The sequence below is a fragment of the Narcine bancroftii genome, chromosome 1 (genome assembly GCF_036971445.1).
Source record: "Narcine bancroftii isolate sNarBan1 chromosome 1, sNarBan1.hap1, whole genome shotgun sequence".
NCBI classification, from domain to species: domain Eukaryota; kingdom Metazoa; phylum Chordata; class Chondrichthyes; order Torpediniformes; family Narcinidae; genus Narcine; species Narcine bancroftii.
Genome location: NC_091469.1, coordinates 387723273 through 387738053, shown reverse-complemented (window position 1 = coordinate 387738053; position 14781 = coordinate 387723273). Strand labels below are relative to the sequence as shown.

The following is a 14781-nucleotide window of genomic DNA, read 5'->3' as shown; positions in this document are numbered from 1 at the left end:
TTTCCACAATTCATGAAACAATGCACTATTCACTCTGTCGACCCACATTTACTCGTTTCTTAATTCCCACTCTTCTTCCCAAAGTTTACGAATGAATCTTTACCAACTGCATATCACCTTCCATTATCAGACACCAAACATTGATCCCTCTTCTTTATCCAGCAGCATTTTCCTCTTGTCCATCATCCTTCTCCTCTTGCTTTGATATCTTCAATATGGCTTCCAGTCAGGCCTGTATTAACCTTTAAGCAAAATAAGCACGTGCTTAAGGCACCAAGGGAAGGGGGATTTACCATGGTGTAGCTGAACTGGGGCCCCACAGAAAAGGGTTATATTTAATGGTTGTGGGGTCTGGCCTGGAAGAAACCGAATTTTTAATATATTATTTAACATTCAACATTTATTGATTCTTAATGTCATGTCAGTTAGACAATGGAAGAGAACCATTGTTGGGCTGTGCTTATAGCATCAGTTGGCTTTAATCCGGCCCTGCTCCCAGTTCCCCAATGCTTCAAAGTAAAAAAGAATCATCCTTTGCAGAGTCCCTTCACAGCCCATCATTCCAGGAGTCCAACTAAAAAACTGAAGAGGTTAAACTTTGATTTTTAAAACTTCAATTATCAACAAATGAAGCAGACCTTCTTGAATTCAATTTTTAAAAAAAATCAATAACATGCCTGTTGCCCTACCATCACATCTGCATACATACACAACTCCGAATAATGTCACATCAAAGCCATATATTGCACTGGACCTGCATATGCTTGTGCCCACACTTTCCAAAGCAGTACAATTTCATTGCATTCAATGCCCACCCCAGTAAATAAAGGTAAACTATTACACCAAAAGACAGAAAATACTGGTAATATTCAGCAGGTCAGGCCACATCGGTAGAAAGAGAAATAGTGTAAGTGTTTTAGATCAAAATCTTACTGTAATAGATTACCTACTTGATTTTGTCCCATGCCATGACATTGGTACAGGACGACTTTTTCCCCTGCAACATTGTGTTCATTTGGTGGATTGTAATCAAAGCAGTACATTGACAGCCCTTTGTTTTTCAGCTGAAGAAAACATAACACGGTATTAGAATATATTGCTGTGGATAGGAGGAAATAAAAATAAGCAGCCTAGTTTAGAAAACAGAAAATAAAAAGCAATCTTTTCTATTAAGCTGGTGTTTCAAGGCATTTCTGATGCCAGGAAAATTTGCTTTCCAATATCCAAAGGCAAACATCATTGTAAAACCCATGAATATTCTTTAATACATTTATGAGACAACTGATTCATGAAGTTTTAAGAGAGATACTGCAACCTTCAATGGACAATTTAAAAGTATTGTTTGTCATATTATACCTGGTATAGCGAGATGGGTTCTTTCATGAACAGTCTAAAAGGTTAACTCCAACATTCATACAGTTGTACAAAGTAGGATGAGAGCACAGAGTATGGAGTTACAAGAAGCACTATTGTGGGATTCATTCAGGAGCCTGATGACCACGTGATTTTTGAGCTTTCTCACCAATTTAAGGAGGGTGAAGAGTGTGTGTCTGGGATGTGATGGGTCCTTCAGCACAGTGACTGCTTTTCTTAGGGAGCAAGTGTATAAGCTAGTTTATAGGATGTTTATATTTTCTTGTCAGTTAGGGAGATAGTCTTTTCTATAAATTTCAAAAGAGGAAATGAATTTTATCTTTTTGAGAAGTTATTTTCTTTAAAAAAAAAGGAAAGAACCAAGAAGATAACAAGAGAATACATGTGTGAGAGGAGAAAATGACCATATTCTTCTAACTTAACATCGAAGACATTCCAGGAGAGAAACTAATATTGAAAAAAAATCTCCAGCGGCAATCATACAAATAAAGTACAAGGTTAACTTCAGAAATTATGGCTTGAGATAGTACAGCCTCATCATCTAAGGATCAATAAACTATCACCAATAATGAAGTCCTGCTTCATCCATTGTAATCACGTTTTTGAGACCTGTTGGGGGTGGGTTTAACATTTAATGCATTGGTGAAGTTTTTTTTAAATAAAAAAACATAGCTAAACCTGAGAAGATGCCTTGATATTGGTGATGATTAGTTTTTACTTGACACAGAAGATTGCAGAATTTTGTGTTAGTTCATTTTAATTATAATTCAAACAAATCATTTCACAGTAATCTCTTCCCAAAATGGTACTGCATGGATGTTTGAGGTGGAATGTGATGATTAAGGGAGTGATATAACCACCACAAGAACAGCTTTCAGAAACAATTTGTCAAAGTGGTAGCTGGATGAATTCAGAGACATCAGGGTTTTTTTTTATATAAAAGAGACATTTTGAATGACTCAATTAAACTAGTATACACCAAGACTGCCTGGACAGTGTACAATTCTCGGCAACACTTAAAAGTTCAACATAATCCACCCTTAAACTATTTCACACGAAAGTTAAGTGATCGTTTTTGGTTGAGATTAAATAAACTGCAGATGGTGAAAACAAATGGCATTTGGGGATGGGGATTAGTTCAAATTTACCATTCCAAAGAAACCAGGCTGGTCTTCAGGTACATGTATGTCTGGGTAAATATTCTCCAAAAACCATTTGAAATTTTTGCACTGTAGTTTTTCTCTTAGTTTTCTTCTTTCTGTTACATCACCATATACCTCCTGTAAACCAAGATTGAAAGGAAATTAAAATGAAAACCATAACAAAATAACTGAGAAGTTTCACTGAAAACCCACATCTCTTCTTCTATGGTTTTTGTGACTTAGATTTCTTAAAGGTTACACCAGGAAATAATCCTCAACACTCCTTGAAAATACAATAATACGACTGCGCAGCACTTCTAAAATATGAGAAACATAATTCAAAAATATAATTAACTGCCAGAAAGTTTAAATATGATCATGGCAAAATTAACACATTTTAGAAGCAACCTTCTGCTTTGTCAGAGATTAAAAGAATTCCATCGCAATGTTTACCATGGAGAAGCTTGTGCAATGTGGTGTATTCAGGCAAGATGCCCTGAAATATATCAATAGTATGAAAGAGAAGGTGCCAGAAATCTTGTGGAAAAACATGGATAAATCCCTGGGATCTAACCAAGTACCCTTGGGCATCATGGAAAGCATGGCAAGAAATTGCTGGAACCTTGGCAGAGATTTCTGTATCTTCTTTCAATCTCCTGAGGATGCACAGGTCAAGCAACATCAATCGGAGAAAAAAATAAGGTCTACATTTCAGGGGAGAGATAGCCAACATAATGAGGACAGCCTGGAAGGTTTTGGACAGGTGGCAATAATTCATTGGAGTAACAAGGAGGGGTCAAGGAGGACAGAAAAATAGGAAGGTGGAAGCAGATAATTGGCAAGTGCCAGAAAAACAGGAAGAAGCAGAGAAAAGGTATGGTCAAGAGAAGGAAGATGAGTGAGATGGGAGACAGCTAGAGAGGAATGGTAATAAAGTGCTAGAATCCAATAAGTTCTTAAGTTGACAATGGAAGCAATTAGGGAAGATGTAAAGGACAAACCGGACCAAATGGAATCAAAAAGTGGGAAGGGAAGGGGAAATCCTTCAGGTGAAACGTGGGTGGAGGAGGATGAAAGCAGAAGGGGTAGACAAAAATGGGTAAGCATTTGTTGGAAATGTTTAAAAAAAATGGCAGCGTACAAAGTTACAGCAGCCACTTCGGCTCCATACGATAGTGAAATCCCCTACCCAATATGTATACTCTATTATTAGCAAACACGAGAGAAAATAATAAATACAACTTGGACTTTCAAACTGGAGGATTGGACAAGCAAGTTATTGAGTAGTTTTATCTTACTGAAGGAAGTGAGCCTGACTGCAGTAAACCAGAGAGCGAATCTCTGAACACATGTAGGAGGTTGCCAGAAGCACTGTGCGAAAAGACAGAAGAGCAACAAACGGGTGACATCAGGGTTAGACTTATTTAATCTGTTCAGACCCGCACTCCTGATGATCTTACTCGCAAATGTAAGATTGCTGAAGAAGTATTGATTACACGAGGCTGTATCTGAACAAGAAACAACTGCAGGGCTGCTGTGCTCTGGTGATTATAGAAACATGACTCCAGGACACCATTCCAGATTCAGCAATCCAGTTAGATGGCCTCATCTCCTTCAGGGCAGACCGAGATGTTGCTGCTTCTGGTAGACTCAAGGAGGGATCTATGTATTTACATCAGTTAGAACAGGTACACAAATATCTTTGTTGTAAAGACCTCCTGCTCCCTCCTTCTCAACTCTCCCCACCTTAACTCTTCGCCCCTCCCTACACCATTGATGTGATTTACCAATCGTTTAAAAAAGGCTCACAAAATCAGGGAGGATTCCTACCACCTCACACACAGCATCTTCCAGCTATTCCCATCGGGGGAAAAAAAGAGACCGAAATATGTAACCCAGAACAGCTTCTTCCTACAGTCAGTGAGACTGTTGAATAACTCCTAAAACAGCTCTGCCTGACTATTCTTTCCAGAAATAATATTTATTTTAATATATGTACAGATGTAGAGTATATGTCTAGTTCGTCTGTAATATGTGTAATAACGTAACTGGACTGTGGACCAGAGAATGCTGCTTCATCAGGTTGTACCGTTTGGATTTACATTTGGATGACAAATAAACGAAAGAAAGCAAACATGAGCACAGATGTTCAGTGAAATCGTCCCTAATATTTTGCACCAGCTATACCTGATGCCCCCCCAAATTGCCTAAGGTTAAACCAGAAATCCCTGAATTGTGTTTTAGATGTGGTATAAAGACAGGAACATTTGTGCATTTGTAGCTATGCGCCAAGAAGCAATACTTCTGGATAGAATTAGGGGACATTTTGATCCAGCGCTGTTCCTGCTGGGGGATATTATAGACTCGAGTCCGAGATTGTCTAAACACCAATTCAATTCGTAAAGGTCGCCTTGGCAGTGGCCAGGAAATGGAATAACGGTTACCTTGAAATCTGACTCTCAGCTAAGCACAATAAGATGGAACATGGAGATGCAGAGCTGTGTTCCCCTGGAGAAAATTACTTACAACTTAAGAAGGAGACATGACATTCGTTAAGGTATGGCAGCCGTACTTGTGACACATTGAAATGCAGGTGTGATTAGCCATTCCAGGGCCTCAATAACAGGATAGCACAACTCCTGAAATACTGAGAATGAGGAGCAAACTTGGAAGTCCTTCCAGCTCCCCCCACCCTTTTTTTTCCTCCATGTATTTGTATTGTTATTCTCAGTAATTGATTTTTATGCTTTTACTGAGGTTGAAGTGGGAGGGAGGGTGAAAGATGGAGGGGAAGGAAGGGGGAGAAAGAAGGAAAAACAGATGACTCTGAAAACAATGGGGAGGATTGTTCCCCTACAGTACCTGGCTAATAAGTCTGTGAAACTAATTAAAATTTTTTAAAAGTCCCTAATGCTCCCCATTTTGCACATCTTCACTCTGTCTGCCATATCCATCCCAAGCTCCCAGTTGCATGACATTTCATTCCCCTTTCCGATCCTACACTGACCTATCCATCCTAGCCTTCTTTACTGCGAGGCCCAACATAAACTAGAGGAAGAAACCTCACCTACTGCCTGGATAGTCGACAGCTCAAATATACAAACATGGAATTTTCTCATTTCAGTTAATATGTTTCCCTACTCTTCTTCCAAATGACTTCTTCATCCCTCTCCACCAAAATGTCCCTTTCCCCATGCACCCATTCTCTATCCCCTCCCCTTTCTAGTTCCATCCTCCTCCACCCACAATTAATCCGTAAAGTTCAGCCACCACTCTCCCTTCACCTTGTTTCCATTTGGTCCCGTTTGTCCTTCACCTCTCCCTTAATAATTGCCATTATCAGCTTCTTGATCGAACAGATTCCACAAATGGTGGCCTTTGTCTCCACTCATCACCTCCTCCTTTCCTCCAGCAATCTGGAACCCACTCTGTATGACTCCATTTCCTTCATCTGACCCTGTTTTTTTTTTTCTGTGCCTTTTTCTGACATTTATCAATTATCTGCCTCCACTCCATCTGTCATCATTTACATATTTCCTGGTTCATCAATCTCCTACTTGCCCCCATTCGATCCCTTCCTCGTATCCTCATTATATACACAATATTCCCTCTACACTCTCAGCCTTGAGGAAGAATTTCAAATAGAAACCTTGACCATTATTTTCCCCCCACTGATGGTGCTTGACCCACTGATTTTTGTTCCAGATTCCAGCATCTGCAGTTTCTAGTGTGTCATTAGAAGACTTAAGGTGGCAAATAGAACACGACAGCCCACAAATGTTTAGGACAAAGACATTTTTTTGTTCATTTATTTGCCCCAGAGCTCTACATTTTTAAATGTGTAATCAAACAATTCACATATGATTAAAGTGAACATTCCAGATTTTATTAATTTGTATTTATTTTGGTTTGACCATGAGGTAATTGCAGCACTCTTTTGTACATAGTCCCCTCATTTCATGGCACCATAATTTTTGGGACATAGTACTTTGTTTCATATCCCTTGCATGTAAAGACTGCTTTAAATCTGTGATTCAGACATCCCCAAGTGCTGGATGTCTTCTCTGATGATGCAGCCATCTTCAGCTCCTGCTTGTTTTAGGGGTTTGTCCCTTAACTCTTCTCTTCAGCAAATGCTCAATTGGATTTAGATTGGGACACTGACTTGGACATTCAAAAATTTTCCAGTTTTTAACTTGAAAAACTCCTTTGTTGCTTTAGCAGTATGTTTGGAACCATTGTCTTGTTGTAGGATGAAGTCCAGTGAGTTTGGAGGTAGTTGCTCAAACTTGAGCAGATAAGATGTTTCTATGCACCTCAGAATTTACTTTGGTCCTGCCATCAGCAGTTACATCATCAATGAAGATAAGTGCGCCAGTATCTGTGGCAGCCGTAAATACCCAGGTCATAACACCTCCACTACCATGTTTCGTAGACGAGGTAGAATGCTTTGGATCTTGGGCAGTTCCTTTACACCCCCACACTTCACTCTTGCCATCACTCTGATACAGATTAATCTTGGTCTCATGTCCACAAGACATTTTTCCAGAATTCAGCAGGCTCTTTTAAATACTTCTTGGGAAACTAATCTGGCCATCCTGTTTCTGTGGCTAACTAGTGGTTTGCATCTTGCAGCATAGCCTCTATATTTCTGTTCATAAAGTTCATTGGCACATCCACCCCTGCCTCCTTAAGAGTGTTTCTGATATGTCAGGCAGGCATTTGGGGATTTTTTTTCCCATTATGATGAGAATTCTTCTGGCATCAGCAGCGGAGGCCTTCCTTGGCCTTTGTGATTACTGAGCTCACCAGTATGCTCTTTTTTTTTTGATGATGTTCCAAACAGTTGATTTTGGTAATCCTGAGCTGTGTCTCTTCCTGTTTCATTCTTGTTTTTCAGCCTCATGATGGCTTTTTAGATTTTCATTGGCACAATTCTGGTCCTCATGTTGAAAAATGGCAACTGCAGACTCCAAAAGTGATCAAAGGCTTAGAAACAAGCCTAACTCTCTTAAACCTGCACCTAAGAAGCAATCAAACAGACCTGAGTACTCACAAACACCTGTGCAGCCAAATGTCCCAAACATTATGGTGCCCTGAAATAGAGGAACTATGTATAAAAAGTGCTATAATTTCTATATGGTCAAATCAAATAACCTTGAATAAAATCTTGAGTGCACACTTTAATCACGTGAATTGTTTGATTACAAATTTAAAACTGCGGAGCACTAGGACAAATAGATACATTGGATTGTACCTGCAAAAAAAAAAACCCACCAAAATCTTACCATATCTCATAAATTGCTATTTTTATATTTAAAAATGCAAGCCATGGATCTATCAGCAAATAAAAACATCAATGGTGGGTAAGTTGCTGCAAGGGATTCTGAGAGACAGAATCTCTCTTCATTCAAAGAGGAAAAGTGTTGAATAGGGATCATTAACATGGCTTTGTTCATCAGAAAGGTGTTTTATTTATGTGACTTTAATGACTGGACTAAGAGAAATGACAAGGGCATGTCTGTAAGCATTGTCTACATGTGTGATGGATGGAGAAGGTGGTTTAAGGTTACCACAGAATCCAAGTCAATTGGAAAAGTGAGCAAGTGAAAGTGACAAATGGAATTTAACTCGAGACAAGTGTGGTGATGCATTTTGAGAATTAAATGAGGGTTAAGACTTCTACAATAAATAACAGGTCCCTGAGGAGTATTAAGAACAGAGAGGTCTTTTCTTTGGCTTGGCTTCGCGGACGAAGATTTATGGAGGGGTAATGTCCACGTCAGCTGCAGGCTCGTTTGTGGCTGACAAGTACGATGCGGGACGGGCAGATACGGTTGCAGTGGTTGCAAGGGAAAATTGGTTGGTTGGGGTTGGGTGTTGGGTTTTTCCTCCTTTGTCTTTTGTCAGTGAGGTGGGCTTTGCGGTCTTCTTCAAAGGAGGTTGCTGCCCGCCAAACTGTGAGGCGCCAATTGGCACGGTTTGAGGCGATATCAGCCCACTGGCGGTGGTCAATGTGGCAGGAACCAAGAGATTTCTTTAGGCAGTCCTTGTACCTCTTCTTTGGTGCACCTCTGTCTCAGTGGCCAGTGGAGAGCTCGCCATAGAACACGATCTTGGGAAGGCGATGGTCCTCCATTCTGGAGACGTGACCTACCCAGCGCAGTTGGATCTTCAGCAGTGTGGATTCGATGCTGTCGGCCTCTGCCATCTCGAGTACTTCGATGTTGGAGATGAAGTCGCTCCAATGAATCTTGAGGATGGAGCGGAGACAACGCTGGTGGAAGCGTTCTAGGAGTCGTAGGTGATGTAAGTAGAGGACCCATGATTCAGAGCCGAACAGGAGTGTGGGTATGACAACGGCTCTGTATACGCTAATCTTTGAGGTTTTTCAGTTGGTTGTTTTTCCAGACTCTTTGTGTAGTCTTCCAAAGGCGCTATTTGCCTTGGTGAGTCTGTTGTCTATCTCGTTGTTGATCCTTGCATCCGATGAAATGGTGCAGTCGAGATAGGTAAACTGGTTGACCGTTTTGGGTTTTGTGTGCCCGATGGAGATGTGGGGGGACTGGTAGTCATGGTGGGGAGCTGGCTGATGGAGGACCTCAGTTTTCTTCAGGCTGACTTCCAGGCCAAACATTTTGGCAGTTTCCGCAAAACAGAATGTCAAGCGCTGAAGAGAGGCCTACAAGTACAAGTATGGTTCAAAGTAGAGAAAGTGGTAAAGACAGTATTTTGTATGCATAATTTCATCAGACAAAGAGAGAACTAGAGTTGGGAGATCATATTACATTTGTGAAAGATATTGGCAAGACAGCAGCTCTTGACTCCATAGGAAGGTTGTGATTATGCTGGGAGGATGCTGCTACAACTACAGGACTTGAGAGCGTGGACTGGAGAGGAATCCGAAAGGGTGACCTTATAGAGCTTTACCATATCATGAGGGGCAGAGACAAGGTGGTTAGTCAGTCTTTTCCCCCCCAAGGTAGAAGAATCTAAAATAAGAGGGAATGGGTTTAAGGTGAGAGGGGTAAGATTTAAAGGGATTAGAGTGGCTAGTTTTTTTTTAAAAATACAGAAGATGGTGGTTATATAGAATGAACTGCCATAGGAACCTTTAAACTTTGTAATTTTTATAAACTTTATTTGCAATCAGGTTTTTAAACTGTATATTCATCATCTAATTTTGAAAAATACCTTTCATCAAAGTACAATGTAGTAAACTAAAAGTTTGTTTTACAATAATCTGTTTGGATTCTTGTATTTGTGTTTCTAAGAATAAATCAACATCCAAAATTAGAAAATAGTTCTCTGAACATGGTAAAATGCTAGAATTACCTGTTATATATTCTTTATGTTGGATCTCTATGAAGACTAGTACTCACCAAACGAGCATGTGGATTCCTGTGATAGTACAGAGTCTTGTACTCATCCATCCAGACTTCAGCTGCACGTACACTGTTTGCCAGGGCTTTACTCCTAGAGTAAGGAGCTTGTTTAGGAAATACATGACCTACGTGAGAACAGGGATGTATTTCTAAGGAACCCCCACATTGCCATATCTGGGAAGGAGAAAAGCAAGTTGTTTTTAGAGTATAGATTGATCAGTACTTTATACTGCTATTCCTTTAACCTAGCATGCTTCACTATTTATGGACTTACTCAAAGTGATTAATTGTCCATGCCATTAAACCCAACCAATTCTGATCATAACTGGGGAATAGAGAGGTGAGAGGTAATGAACTGATGATAGACACATTACAAAAAAAGTTTTCCATTTCTTCTGTGAATACGGAGGTTAACTTCAGCTAACTGCAGTGACCAAGATCAATAAAGCTTACACAAATCGCAAGATAGAATATTTAAAATACTTTATTGGTATTGATATATAAACAAAGTTTTTTTATTAAAGGATTCCTTAATGAAAATAATTTAATTAAGCATGGATTAACTGGTGCACATCTGATACCTAATCTCATTACATCAACTTTAATTCTTCAGCTCATGAATCAGTAAATGGGACAAACATTAAATGAATTAAAAGTACATTTGAATTTACAGAAATCATGTTCCTTTATATTTTACTCAAGCACAAGACTGATGAAAATAATCACCAGATTTAATCTGGTTACTATGAGGAAACAAAACAGTACATCTATTTTTCACAATGCAGGTGATCCTCAACTTAATGTCAGTTATGTCCACCCTCATATCCAACTAATTTGTTTTTAAAATATACTGGACATATGCTGAGATTTTTCATGAAAGGTTCATTTGTAGAAATTTTTTTTGAAAAATTGCTTTAATACCTCTAAGACATGGAAACCTGACTTACGACCAATCTGAGTTATGACTAATCCTTCAGTCCCAATTGTGGACGCAAGTTGACATTTCTTCCATAGAAGAAATCAAAGGCAGCCCACACATTTTATATAGAGAACGGATAATTTGACATTCAACATGAAACTTAAAAATGAAATCTTACCCTGAAGGAAAACTCCAGGTTCTCCCCTCCCCAGACTTCCATTCCAGTGTCATATGTACCCAGATATTCAAAGTATTTCTTACTGACAGCAAACAGCCCACCTGCCATGGTCGGAGACCTGTTAAGACAGGAACATTTAATGATTTAGGAATAGTATTTGGTTTTTTTTGGAAAATTTTATTTTTTTCATTTGCATCAATATGTACATATAATTTCTTCATCATATAATACAATATAATAAAAAAGATACAAAATGATTTATAATTTTTTTACTCCCTCCCCAAAGAAAAAGAGAAAACACCTGAATTTATCATTCACCAGTCATATATTCCTAATATATTATTCTATCCTGTACATATTAATTGGGAGGAGCAGGTGTTATGGACAATGTGGATGGATTCTTACTGATGAAATCCATATATGGATTCCTAATCATTTAATTTAAGGAATCAACCCAAGAATTTTTATGTAATCTTTTCCAATGGTATACAACTTTGAATTTCCGTATGCCATCTATCCAACCTTGTAAAATTATCTGACTTCCATGTTACTGCCATACATTTCCGTGCCACCGCTATTGCTACACTCAAAAAATTGTTGATATTTGTCCAACTTCAATTTAGTATCAGTGTCATATAAATCACCAAGCAAAAATATCCTGGGATCTTTTGGTATCTGAATCTTCATAATTTGCCCCAATAATATATTCAAATCTTCACAAAATTTTCCCACTTTTTCACAAGACCAAACTGCATGTAATAAGGTTCCTGGTTTTTTTTTTGTTACATTTAAAACATTTGTCAAAACAATTTGAATTAAGTCCATGTAATTTATAAGGAGTGTAGTATAAATGGTGTAAAAATATATATATATATTGTACCATTTGATACCCAGCATTAATTGTACTAGTTACACCTTCCTGGCACAATCTTGACCAGGCCTCATGATGAATTTGTATATTTAAATCTTTTTCCTTTTTCTTTACTTAAATGGTTCCATTTTCTGCATTGTGTCTTGTAATTGTATATACATATTAGTAATAAATTTCTCATTAAGTGTATGAATTATTAAATACTCAAATGGGTTCTGTTCCGGAAGTCTAAATTTCTACCTAATTTCTTTTTTAAATATGATTTAAGCTGATAGTATGAAAAAATATTTTTTATTTGGTATATTGTATGTCTCATTCATTTGTTCAAAAGTCCAGAAAAAAAAAGAACCTAAGAAACTATCTTTTATCCTCTTTATCCCATTATTGTGCCAGATATCAAAGAAAGGATTATTTAAAGTAAAAGAAATAAGTGGATTCTGCTTTAACATCATCTTAGCTATTTGGTAGTTCTTAATTCCTCTTTGTATATGAATTCCATTCCATATCTTGAAGAATTGCTTTAAAATTGGTACTCCTTTCAAAAGTTCCTTGTTCCATTTATACAAAAAATATTCTGGATTAGTTTCTCCTATATTATTCATTTCAATATGTACCAATGCGGTCTTCTCCCCAGTTTGAGAACAGGAGGATAGAAATCTTAATTGCAATGCTTTATAATAGTTTTTAAAATTCAGCAACTGTAATCCTCCCTGATCAAATTTCTAAGTTAATTTTTCCAAAGCTAGGCTTGGCATTTTATCATGCCAAATAAATTTTCTTACACTTTTATTTCATTCTTGAAAAAACTTCATTGGTTATAGGAATGGTTAACGATTGAAATAAATATTACAAACTCGGAAAAATATTCATCTTTATATTATTTACCCTTCCTATTAAAATTATTGGTAAATCTTTCCATCTCTTTAAATCTTCATTCATTTTTTTGTAATGATAGATAATTCAATTTAAATAAATTATTTAAATTTCTATCAATATTAATTTCTAAATATTTAATTGCTTCCTTTTGCCACTTAAACTTCATCACCTGTTTACTTAATGTATAGTTCCCATCATTCAAAGGCATCACTTCACTCTTTCCTACATGACTTTATAACCTGATATCAAACCATATTCTGCGAATCGTACATTTATTTTCTTCAGTGATATTTCTGGTTCTGTAAGATATAACATCATCTGCAAACAAGCTAATTTTATGTTCTCTATCTTTTATCATAAAACCCTTAATCTCATTATCTCTTCTCATCACTTCTGCCAATGGTTCTATAGCCAATGCAAATAAAAATGGTGATAATGGGTATCCTTGTCTCGATGACCTTTCTAATGGAAAAGGTTTAGATATTTGCCTATTCGTGACCATCTTAGCTTTTGGATGATTATACAAAGCTCTTATCCAATTTATAAAATCATTTGGAATTCTGATAACATTCAATACTTCAAATAAAAAGTCCCATTCTAGTCTATCAAACGCTTTTTCCACATCTAAAGCCACTGCTACTGCTTCCATTTTTCCTTTCTAGGCTACATTTAATAAACATAAATTTAACTATATTGTCTGGAGATCTTCTATGTTTAATAAAGCCAGTCTGATCCATATTTATTAATTTAAGTAAATATTTAGTTAATCTGTTAGCTAATAATTTGGATACAATTTTATAATTTGTATTTAATAATGATATCGGTCTATAAGAGGATGGTAATAAAGGATCTTTCCTTTTTTGGAATAACTGTAATTAATGCTGTCTTAAAAGATTCTGGTATGTCGTTAGTCTCTCATTTGATCCAAAAGTCCCATTAAAAACAGGAATTAACAACTCCTTAAATTCTTTATAAAACCCCAGAGGGAAACCTTCCTCTCCCGGGGCCTTATTATTTGGCAAAGACATCAAAATAACATATACTTCAACATCCGTAAAGGAATTGGATAATTTCATTTTTTCATCAACATTTAATTCAGGCAATGTAACTTGTGATAGATATTCATCTTTTTTTCCTCGTCCTTTAAAGATTCGGACTGATATATATTGTTTATAAAAATTCCTAAAATCATCATTAGTTTCTTGCTATTTATATGTAATTTGGCCAGTTTCTCTTTTTGTTGCTATAATTGTTCTTGATAATTGTTCTACTTTGATTTGCCATGTTAAAACTTCATGGGCTCTATCACCTAATTCATACCATACAATCTTATAAAGTAGAAAGAAATATTAAGTTTCCATTTTTTTTCCAATAATCTTCGTTTCTCTTCATTTTTATGAACATGCAATTCCTTTTCTAAATACATCTTTGTCTAATTGATCTACTTCTTTCATATATCCCTTCTTTATTTTAGATGTGTAACTTATTATTTGTCCTCTTAAATAGGCTTTCATGGACTCACATATAATAAATTTATTTGGTACTGAGTGTTCATTAATTTCTAGAAAAAACTATCTGTTTTCTCAAATTCATAAAAGTCCTTCCTCCTTAAAAGTTTTGTATTAAATCTCCATCTATAACCTATATTTTGTTCTTCCAACGCAATTGGCATCACTAAAGAATAATATTCTTGCTTGATATTCAATCTTCTGTCATTGTGTAGAGACTAAAAACATATAAATACGTGACTACGCCTTAGTCTAATAAAAATAGTCCCCATCATTCGGATGAATTTTCCTCCAACTATTAACAAGTCTCATCTCATTCATTGAACATGTCACGATTTTAATTACTTTTAACAATATTTCCATCTGATCTATCCAGTTTTGAATCAAAAGTAAAATTAAAATCTCCACCCATTATTATTTTCGCCTGGGCACTTGATAATTGCATTAAAATATCTTGTATAAATTTCCCATCATCCACATTTCGTGTATATATATTCATTAATGTTCAATATTGTGAATAAATTTGTC

The 14781-nt window shown here is 36.8% G+C and overlaps 1 protein-coding gene across 1 annotated transcript in view; it reads right to left on the bottom strand.

The window, feature by feature from the left end:
- The window catches only part of galnt12 (UDP-N-acetyl-alpha-D-galactosamine:polypeptide N-acetylgalactosaminyltransferase 12), an 88838-nt gene that overhangs the window by 12831 nt on the left and 61226 nt on the right, over nt 1-14781 (bottom strand). Inside the window, exons 5-8 of the mRNA XM_069913628.1 lie at nt 10999-11116; nt 9899-10075; nt 2523-2654; nt 951-1064 (exon numbers count right to left, since the gene is read on the bottom strand). Coding sequence (XP_069769729.1) covers nt 951-1064; nt 2523-2654; nt 9899-10075; nt 10999-11116 — 541 coding nt within the window. The remainder of the gene's footprint in view (nt 1-950; nt 1065-2522; nt 2655-9898; nt 10076-10998; nt 11117-14781) is intronic.